Source organism: Oncorhynchus keta, chromosome 26, assembly GCF_023373465.1.
Source record: "Oncorhynchus keta strain PuntledgeMale-10-30-2019 chromosome 26, Oket_V2, whole genome shotgun sequence".
Taxonomy (NCBI): domain Eukaryota; kingdom Metazoa; phylum Chordata; class Actinopteri; order Salmoniformes; family Salmonidae; genus Oncorhynchus; species Oncorhynchus keta.
The window spans coordinates 14,760,461-14,771,054 of record NC_068446.1 but is presented as its reverse complement, the minus strand read 5'-3'; the positions used below and the strand labels follow the sequence as shown (position 1 = coordinate 14,771,054).

General features: G+C 41.1%; 1 protein-coding gene across 1 annotated transcript; it reads right to left on the bottom strand.

The window, feature by feature from the left end:
• Positions 1–5,834: 5,834 nt before the first annotated feature.
• Positions 5,835–10,458, bottom strand: LOC118358982 (glutamine synthetase-like). Its single transcript, XM_035737070.2, has 7 exons — positions 10,290–10,458; positions 9,484–9,673; positions 8,981–9,142; positions 8,590–8,736; positions 8,319–8,446; positions 6,885–7,084; positions 5,835–6,659 (listed from the first exon to the last, which is right to left on the bottom strand). Exons 2-7 carry the CDS (start codon positions 9,647–9,649, stop codon positions 6,341–6,343), a joined length of 1,122 nt encoding a protein of 373 aa, XP_035592963.1. The 5' UTR covers positions 9,650–9,673; positions 10,290–10,458; the 3' UTR covers positions 5,835–6,340.
• Between the last annotated feature and the right edge of the window lie 136 nt (positions 10,459–10,594).

The following is a 10,594-nucleotide window of genomic DNA, read 5'->3' as shown; positions in this document are numbered from 1 at the left end:
TCGATAAAATACGGAACGGTTCTGTATTTCACTGAAAGAATAAACTTTTTGTTTTCTAAATGATAGTTTATAGATTTGACCAAATTAATGACCAAAGGCTCACATTTCTGTGTTTATTATATTATAATTAAGTCTATAATTTGATATTTGATAGAGCAGTCTGACTGAGCGGTGGTAGGCAGCAGCAGGCTCGTAAGCCCCCATTCAAACAGCACTTTACTGCATTTGCCAACAGCTCTTAGCAATATTTGATGCACAGCTCTGTTTATGACTTCAAGCCTATCAACTCCTGAGATTAGGCTGGCGATACTAAAGTGCCTAAAAGAACATCCAATAGTCAAAGGTATATGAAATACAAATTGTATAGAGAGAAATAGTCAACACGTCATAATTCCTATAAAAACTACAACCTAAAACTTCTTAACTGGGAATATTGAAGAACTGGGAATATTGAACCCCCAGCTTTCATATGTTCTCATGTTCTGAGCAAGGCACATATTGCACATTCACTTTCTTCTCCAACGCTGTGTTTTTGCATTATTTCAACCAAATGTGAACATGTTTCATTATTTATTTGAGACTGAATAGATTTAGTTTATGTATTATATTAAGTTAAAATAAGTGTTAATTTTTCATTCAATATTGTTGTAATTGTCATTATTACAAATATATACATAAAAATTGGCAGATTAATCGGTATCAGCTTTTTTTGGTCCTCCAATAATCTGTATCAGTATTCGCGTTTAAAAATCATAATCCAGAAACAAGTCTCTCATCATTGCCGCTTGCTATAGACCACCTTCTGCCCCCATCTGTGCCTTGGTCACCATATGTGAATTGATTGCCCCCCATCTATCTTCAGAGCTCTTGGTGTTAGGTGACCTAAACTGGGACATGCTTAACACCCCGGCCATCCTACAATCTAAACTTGATGCCTTCAATCTCACACAAATTATCAATGAGCCTACCAGGTACAACCCCAAATCCATAAACACGGGCACCCTCATAGAAATCATCAGAACCAACCTGCCCTCCAAATACACCTCTGCTGTCTTCAACTAGGATCTCAGTGACCTCATTGCCTGCGTCCGTAATGACCAACCCTCATCACTGTCAAACGTTCCCTAAAACACTTCAGCGAGCAGGCCTTTCTAATCGACCTGGCCCGGGAATCCTGGAAGGATATTGACCTCATCCCGTCAGTAGAGGATGCCTGGTTATTATTTAAAAGTGCTTTCCTCACCATCTTAAATAAGCATGCCCCATTCAGAAAAATTAGAACCAGGAACAGATATAGCCTTTGGTTCACTCCAGACCTGACTGCCCTTCACCAACACAAAAACATCTTGTGGTGTACTGCATTAGCATCGAATAGCCCCCACGATATGCAACTTTTCAGGGAAGTTAGGAACCAATACTCACAGGCAGTTAGGAAAGCAAAGGCTAGCTTTTTCAAACAGAAATTCGCATCCTGTAGCACAAACTCCAAAAAGTTCTGGAACACTGTAAAGTCCATGGAGAATAAGAGCACCTCCTCCCAGCTGCCCACCTCATTTGCACACACTGTATATAGACTTTTTCAATTGTATTATTGACTGTATGTTTGTTTATTCCATGTGTAACTCTGTTGTTGTTTGTGTCGCACTGCTTTGCTTTTTCTTGGCCAGGTCGCAGTTGTAAATGAGAACTTGTTCTCAACTAGCCTAACTGTTTAAATAAAGGTGTAATAATGTTTTTCTTTTTTAAATCAAAATAATCGGTCGACCTCTTGTCTGAGAGTGAGCTGTCATGTGCCTTTTACTGGGGAGTGGCTTCCGTCTGGCCACTCTACAATAAAGGCCTGATTGGTGGAGTGCTGCAGAGATGGTTGTCCTTCTGCAAGTTTCTCCTATCTCCACATAGGAACTCTAGAGCTCTGTCAGTGATCATCGTGTTCTTTGTCACCTCCCTGACCAAGGCCCTTCTCTCCCGATTGCTCAGTTTGGCCAGGCGGACAGCTCTAGGAAGAGTATTGGTGGTTCCAAACTTCTTCCATTTAAGAATGATGGAGGCCACTGTGTTCTTTGGGACCTCCACCACTGCAGATTTTTTTTGGTACCCTTCCCCTGATTTGTGTCTCACCACAATCCTGTCTTGGAGCTCTACAGACAATTCCTTTGACCTCATGGCTTGGTTTTTCTCTGACATGCACTGTCAAATGTGAGAACTTCTATAGACACGTTTGTATGCCAGCAGAATACCACCCTGCATCCCACTGCTGGCTTGCTTCTGAAGCTCAGCAGTGTTGGTCCTGGTCAGTCCCTGGATGGGAGACCAGATGCTGCTGGAAGTGGTGTTGGAGGGCAAGTAGGAGGCACCCTTTCCTCTGGTCTAAAAAATATCCCAATGCCCCAGGGCAGTGATTGGGGACACTGCCCAGTGTAGGGTGCCATCTTTCAGATGGGACATTAAACAGGTGTCCTGACTCTCTGAGGTCATTAAAAATCCTATGGGACTTATTGTAAGAGTATGGGTGTTAACCCCGGTGTCCTGGCTAAAATTCCCAAGCTGTCCCTCATACAGTCACCTAATCATCCCCAGCTTACAATTGGCTCACTCATCCCCCTCCTCTCCCATGTAACTATTCCCCAGGTTGTTGCTGTAAACGAGACTGTGTTCTCAGTCAACTTACCTGCTAAAATAATGGTAAAATAAAAAACTTGTACATTTCCAAATAATGTCCAAACAATTTAATTTACCACTGTTGGAATCCAATCAAGTTGTAGAAACATCTCAAGGATGATCAATGGGAACAGGATGCACCTGAGCTCAAATTTGAGTCTCATAGCAAAGGGTCTGAATACTTACGCAAAAAAAACTGTTTTTGCTTTGTCATTATGCGGTAGTGTGTAGATTGATGAGAATTGTTATTTAATCAACTTTAAGATAAGGCTGTAACGTAACCAAATGTGGAAAAAGGGAAGGGGTCAGAATACTTTCCGAATGCACTGTAGATATAGATGCTGCGTTCAACATAAAAAATTTGAACGATCATCCAACTCGGAATTCCAAGTCGGAAGCTCGGTTATCTTTCTAGAATTCCAACTTTCCGACCTGAAGATGAGTGACGATTTCCCAGTTGTCTTATATCAGATTTATGACAAACATATCAACAACCTTCCAGTAGGTATAGGGATAAATAGCATACTGGAAATATTCACATCAGCCCCATGTAATGTCTAAACTTACAAATATGATTAAAACACTTGAACCTGGATAAGTATCTTTAAATCTAAACCAAGGGAGAGACGGTTTGAAAGATGTTTCCACTGTGGCTGGTTTCCAGGTTTCCTTGCTTCCTTGCAGCCTTTAGGGTGGCTCAGGAACAGGCAGGCACCCCTCCTTCCTTTGTGACTGCAGTCTGCAGAACTAGGCTAAAGGTCCCAAAACAGACTTGTTTCCCTCACTTGCAAAGTGTGTCGTCATCTACAAGAGCAGAACGTGATTGGAGGGATGTTGGAAGCTCTCTCAGTATACTAATAATTGGTTGTGCAATTCCTTGTTCGGCTATTGTGATTTGAGCTAAAGCTTCTCTAGAAATATGCAAAAACCTGACAAGAATGTGTGGACAGGCCATTGTCTTCAGATACTTCCTCCCTCACTGAATCTTTGCCGTTTGAAATACAGATATTAAGTTACATTGATACCTATTCAAGTGAAAATTAAGTCTGGTCTGTACCATCATGAGTATTCAGTATGCATCAATCTTATTTCAATTGTTAAACACGCAATATACAAGTTTTCCTACAGTAAGATATTAGGCTAATTTCATTCAGTCTCGTGAAACTAGTAAATTCAAGATGCCCTAAAAGATGTGAACAGCTGAGTGAAGAGGACAGGAGGGAAATTATATACTCATACTTTCATCACATTGTTGATTAATCCAAGGTTATGCTCCTGATTAAAGTCTAAATTGAGAAGCACATGTCCTCAGTGTTGATCTGACAAGGTTACCTTTACAGTAAAGCCTTACAGAATATTGCGTGTAAACCAGAATTAATCTCTGTGCCCTTTCTTTTTCTTTGCGGGGATCTAGGCCAGGTTACAGTAAAGCAACGTTAAAAGGGCAATCAGAAGTTGCTACAGCTGTTTTTGTACTTAATACTGTATGTACCCATTGATTATTGAAGATGAACTTAAAAGGCCTCATGAGATTAGTTCAACTGTCGTACCCCATCAGAACCCCAAATAAGCTTGTTTTACTCAGTAAAATTGCCTCAACATTGTTACATATAATTTTGATTAGAGGTCTACCGATTATTGGAGGACCAAAAAAGCCGATACCGATTAATCTGACTTTTTTTTGTTTTGTTATAATGACAATTACAACAATACTGAATTAACACTTAACTTAATATAAAACATCAATAAAATCAATTTAGCTTCAAATAAATAATGAAACATGTTCAATTTGGTTTAAATAATGCAAAAACAAAGTGTTGGAGAAGAAAGTAATATGTGCCATGTAAAAAAGCTAACGTTTAAGTTCCTTGCTCAGAACATGAGAATATATGAAAGTTGGTGGTTCCTTTTAACATGAGACTTCAATATGCCAAGGTAAGAGGTTTTAGGTTGTAGTTAATATAGTATTTATAGGACTATTTCTCTCTATACCATTTGTATTTCATATACCTTTGACTATTGGATGTTCTTATAGGCACTATAGTATTGCCAGTAACAGTATTGCTTCCGTCCCCCTCCTCGCCTCGAACCAGGAACACATCGACAACAGCCACACTCGAAGCATCGTTACCCATCGCTCCACAAAAGCCGCGGCCCTTGCAGCGCAAGGGGAATAACCACCGTACTCCAAATCTAAAAGCGAGTGACGTTTGAAACAGTATTAGCGCACACCCAGCTAACTCGCTAGCCATTTCACATTGGTTACACCAGCCATTAGGCTGATAGGCTTTAAGTCATAAACAACGCTGTGCTTAAGAGCTGCTGGCAAAACGCACGAAATGCTGTTTGAATGAATGATTACGGGCCTGCTGCTGCTCAGACTGCTCCTTCAAATCAGACTTAATAACATATCACACAGAAATACGAGCCTTTGGTCATTAATATGATCGAATCCAGAAACTATAATTTCGAAAACAAAATGTTGATTATTTTTTGTGAAAGACGGAACCGTTCGGTATTTTATCTAACGGGTGGGTGGCATCTCTAAATCTAAATATTCTTGTTACATTGCATAATCTTCAATGTTATGTCATAATTACTTAAAATTCTGCCAAATTAGTTCGCAATGAGCCAGGCAGCCCAAACTGTTTCATATACCCTGACTCTGCGTGCAATGAACGCGAGAAATGACCATTTCACCTGGTTAATTATTGCCTGCTAAACTGGATTAGTTATAACTAGTGATTATGATTGATTGTTTTTATAAGATAAATTTAATGCTAGCTAGCAATTTACCTTGGTTTCTACTCGTGGAGTGCATTGCGTTGGACTGTGCGGTTGCAAGATTGGAACCCCTGAGTGGACAAGGTGATAATCTGTCGTTCTGCTCCTGAACAAGGCATTTAACCCACAGCTCCTAGGCAGTCATTGAAAATAAGGATGTGTTCTGAACTGACTTGCCTAGTTAAAAAAGTTATAACATTTAAAAAATAATAATAATTGGAAATCGGCGCCCAAAAATACCGATTTCAATTTATTATGAAAACTTCAAATCGGCCCCAATTAATCCGGTCGACCTCTAATTTTGATATCATGGATGGCCAGTTAATGCAGCCATAGCGCAGTCCATAAATGTGATAAAATAGCATACTATTAAAGTCAAACAAGAAAGATTATGGTAAAATTAGATTTTTTTTATGTTACAAAAAAGACAGAGCCTGTCACTTGCAATATAAATTCCATAGCTGGCCACTAGAACAGTATACAAATCCTTAAGAGACGGACCTCCCCCCACACAATCAAAAATCTACAGCATCTTGGTTAGTAAATCATGTTAAACAATATTATGAGTAGCAAATTGATACACAACTAGAAGTAGACCTATATATAGAAAACATTTATCCCTCCAACAGACATTGTCTGGAATTGTTAAATCCATAGCATCAATTAAAAAGGGCAATGTTGGCAGTGATCAAACTCTACCCTGAACACAGACTGCAGAATGTACTGAAGATTCTCCCATGAAAAGGGTTAAAAAGCAAGCCATACATGGATGGTCAAGACTTGCAATATGCAAGGGGTTTACAAAGCTACAGACAAAACAGTACTTGGAATGACACTTGAGATGTAGCTCAATAGGACAGGAGGGGGATTATTTCAGACCAAAAGAGTATCTAGTTCATTTGCTGTATTCTTTAGGCTCCTCCCCCTCTTCACTGAGCAAACATGTGCGTATCAGCGCTTCCGTGACTGCATATGGGTCGCAGTTAGCAGATGGGCGGCGGTCCTCGAAGTAGCCCTTCTTGTCCTGACCCACCGAGCGGGGTATGCGGATGCTGGCGCCGCGGTTCGCCACGCCGGCTGAGAACTCATGGATGTTGGACGTTTCGTGGTGACCGGTCAAGCGCCGGGCGTTGTCCAGCCCCCCTTTGGGGTCGTAGGCACGGATGTGGTAGCGGTGTCTCCTTCCCAACTTCTCAATCGAATCTTCGATGCCCCTGTGTGGATAGAAGACAGAAGGGGTTAATCCACTGCTAAAGAGACTTGAGACTTAAAAAGCTTATGAGGCCAGTTTCCCAGGTTGGATTAAGCTTAGTCTTCAACTAAGAAGCATAATCAATGGAGAATTGCCATTTGTCTAGACCTAGGCTTAATATGGGTCCAGGAAAACCAGCCCTAAAAATAGAGCAGTGGGTTTACAGCACAATTGAATCCATGCCTACCTCAATCCGCCATCTTCTCTCATCTCCTTGGTGCTGAAGTTTGTATGGCAGCCAGCACCGTTCCAATTCCCAGGGATGGGCTTGGGGTCGAATGAGGCCACCACACCAAAGTCTTCACACACCCGGTGGAGGATGAACCGGGCAGCCCAGAGGTGGTCACCCATATTGATACCTTCACATGGCCCAACCTGGAACTCCCACTGGAAGACAATAAGAGTCCGAGAGATGATGGTTTTGAATATTTACAGAGTTTCATGAACACAGATTTAGCCTAATCCTGCACGAAGACTAATTCTTGGACTATGCTTAATCTGTATACTGAACAAAAATATAAATGCAACATGTAAAGTGTTGGTCCCATGTTTCAGGAGCTGAAAAATGAGCCAATAACTCTTCCAATACGCAGAAAAAGCTTATTTCTCAAATTGTGCACATTTGTTTACATCCCTGTTAGTGAGCATTTCTCTTTTGCCAAGATAACCCATCCACCTGACAGGTGTGGCATATTAAGAAGCTGATTAAACAGCATGATCATTACACAGGTGCAACCTTGTGCTGGTGACAATAAAAGGCCACTAAAATGTACAGTTTTGTCACAACAATGCCACAGATGTCTCAAGTTTTGTGGGAATGTGCAATTGGCATGGTAACTGCAGGAATGCCAACCAGAGCTGTTGACAGATAACTGAATGTTAATTTCTCTACCATAAAAGTCACCACCAACATCGTTTTAGAGATTTGGCAGTACATCCAACCGGCCTCACAACCGCAGACCGCATTTATGGCGTCGTGTTGGCGAGCAGTGTGCTGATGTCAACGTTGTGAACAGTGCCCCAAGGTGGCAGTGAGATTATGGTACGGGAAGGCATAAACTACGAACAGTTGCATTTTATCGATGGAAATTTGAATGCACAGATACCCATCTCAAGGCTCATTCTCATGCCATTTATTCGCCGCCATCACCTCATGTTTCAGCATTATAATGCACGATCCCATGTTCGAAAGGATCTGTACACAATTTCTGGAAGCTGAAAATATCCAAATTCTTCCAGGACCTGCATAGTCAGACATGTCACCCATTGAGCAAATTTGGGATGCTCTGGATTGAGGTGTACGATAGCGTGTTCCAGTTACTGCTGGTATACAGCAACTTCTCTTCAATGGCTGTGTGGAGTGGGACAACATTCCACAGGCCACAATTAACAGCCTGATCAACTATGCAAAGAAGTGTCGCTCTGCATGAGGCAAATGGTGGTCACAAGATACTGACAGGTTTTCTGATCCACACACTTTTTTTAATAAAGGTATCTGTATTCCCGGTCATATGAAACCCATAGATTAGGGCCTTGTTTATTTAAATTGACCGATTTCCTTATATGAACTAAAACGTTGCATTTATATTTTTGTTCAGTAGAATAGTCAAGTGGTTCTTACCTGAGCTGGCATGACTTCAGCATTGGTGCCACATATCATAACCCCAGCATATAAACAAGCTCTATAGTGGGCTTCTACGATGTCTCTACCATACGCCTTGTCTGCTCCCACACCACAGTAGTAGGGGCCTGTTCAAAAACACTGCATCATCAGGCTCAACAGTTTAGATGCTAAACATTTAATACTCTACTTGAATATACAGACTGAAAGTAGCTATGGATATCTGCTAATTAATGGTACTTTATATTTAAACTTAACCTCTCAAACTAACCTTGTGGACCAGGGAAGCCGTTGGAAGGCCAGCCAAACGGATGTCCGTCTGTTCCCAGGATGGTGTACTCCTGTTCCATGCCAAACCACGGCACCTGGTTCTCTACCATCTCCATGATCTTCTTACACATCAGCCTGAGGTTAGTTTCTGGAGGGGAACAAACATTGTACTTGTCATTCAAACCATTTCTGCTACACTGAGCCAATGGGGCCTGGGTTCAATAAGATACTTAAGGCTAGGCCATGTTCAGCAGGCATGAAATGGAAGAAAACAGGGTGGTATTATCCAAATGTATCCAATAAACCTAATTTTAATTTTCTATTGCAAAAGTTCAAATGTTTGAGCGCCAATGAATATGACCCCCCAATGTCACTTTACTGCTTAGGTTTACCTGTAGGCTTGCGGTTGTATTTGAGCACTTCACACAGGACCAGTTTGTTGGGGTCTTTCCTGAAGGGGTCTCTGAACATGGCAGCAGGGATAAGGTACATATCGCTGTTGGAGCCCTCCGACTGGTACGTACTGGAACCATCAAAGTTCCACTCTGGGAGATCTGAAGGAGAGAGGGAGGGAACCGTGCGATAAGAGCAACGCAGGGATTCAAATACCCATTAGGTTCAGGGTTATTAGTCAAAGCAACCCGTATTTTTGGATTTATGCTGTATTAGAAAAGTTACTGTTGGAGCTCTTTGAGCAATGTGTTACAAGGGTGTAACCAGTCTTTCATCTATATTCATTTAGAAAATAGTTTGCCAATCCGACCCCCCCCCCACAAAAAAAAAGTAATTTCTGCCACCCACCACTGAAAAAACATTAGGGAAAACACTGGGTGTAGCACAAAAGTTTCTTATTACCCATTTCAACAGGCATAGATCAATGCAAATCAAATCTTACCATCAATGTTCTTGGGTTCAGAATCCAGAGTTCTGGTCTTGCAGCGGAGCCCCTCTCCAGTCCCATCTATCCAGATGTACATGGCCTGGACCTTGTCTCCCTGAGAAAGGTCCATATAATGCTGCTTCACAGTTTTACTCAAACTGGCACTCTCTGACGTGGCCATTTTTTCAATGAGCGCCTGGAAAACCTTGGAACAAAGAGCAATCATTTGGAATCCACTTGAAGCGTTTGATTCTTAGAATTGAGCCATTTGAAGTCTACAACTATGGTATTATGCCCACCCACTGATTTATAGTAATAGTTGATCTACTCAAAACGTCGTAACAAAAAAATAAAATGTTCAAAACGTATGTCTTGTAAGTTTGCCTAATTACTATTGCACCAACGTGTGATGAGAACGCAATCAACATCCTGCAATATCGAGTTAAATCCATGAACGTTTTCCACAAGAGAAAACAGTCCGGTTTACAATAAAGCACGTACGCGAGCATGCTGCTATGTCAGTTTACAATAGGTTACAATACTGTGATGCCTGTTTACGCCTGGTTACGATGATGGAAAATAAAAGCGCAATGGTTTCTGTTGCCAGGTTATGATAGTCAAAAACGTCTGGCACGCACTATCCATACATGGCACATAATCAACAACAATAATAAATAACTCATATAAATGGAATTCACCATAATTCGGCTAAGAGGTGCGAAACTATAAAGTGAAACAGCACACCAATTAGTCAATATGATGAAAATACACAATGGAATTGTCGTAGCCGCTCCTAGAACTTTTAAAATATAGGAATATACCTTATATCAAGTAAGGAATTAGGATCAAAAGCCTGGTACAGCCTTCTGTAAATGTTCTGTGTAATTCCAAATGTTTTTGTTTCATTCTCTACCCCCAAATTTGTCCTAACGGTTCGATTTATAAAAGAGAGATATGACCCTCTCGCCTCAGATTGGCTAGAAAAGAACGTGATCCCTTCGTGATCAGGTGATGGGGAGCTCATGGTTTGCGTTCATTGGTCGTCCGGAAAAATGTGGAGTTTCATTCAATAGCCTGCCTAAAAATCCTTCCAAAAAAGTATTTATTTCAAGACTCTACTCTTTGT

Excerpts from the sequence above, each read along its gene's own strand:
- LOC118358982 (XM_035737070.2), bottom strand. The coding sequence starts at position 9,649 with ATGGCCACGTCAGAGAGTGCCAGTTTGAGTAAAACTGTGAAGCAGCAT. Across the intron at positions 9,143-9,483 it reads TGAACCCAAGAACATTGATG|ATCTCCCAGAGTGGAACTTT; the intron begins GTAAGATTTGAT and ends TCTCTCCTTCAG. Across the intron at positions 8,737-8,980 it reads ATACAACCGCAAGCCTACAG|AAACTAACCTCAGGCTGATG; the intron begins GTAAACCTAAGC and ends GTTCCCCTCCAG.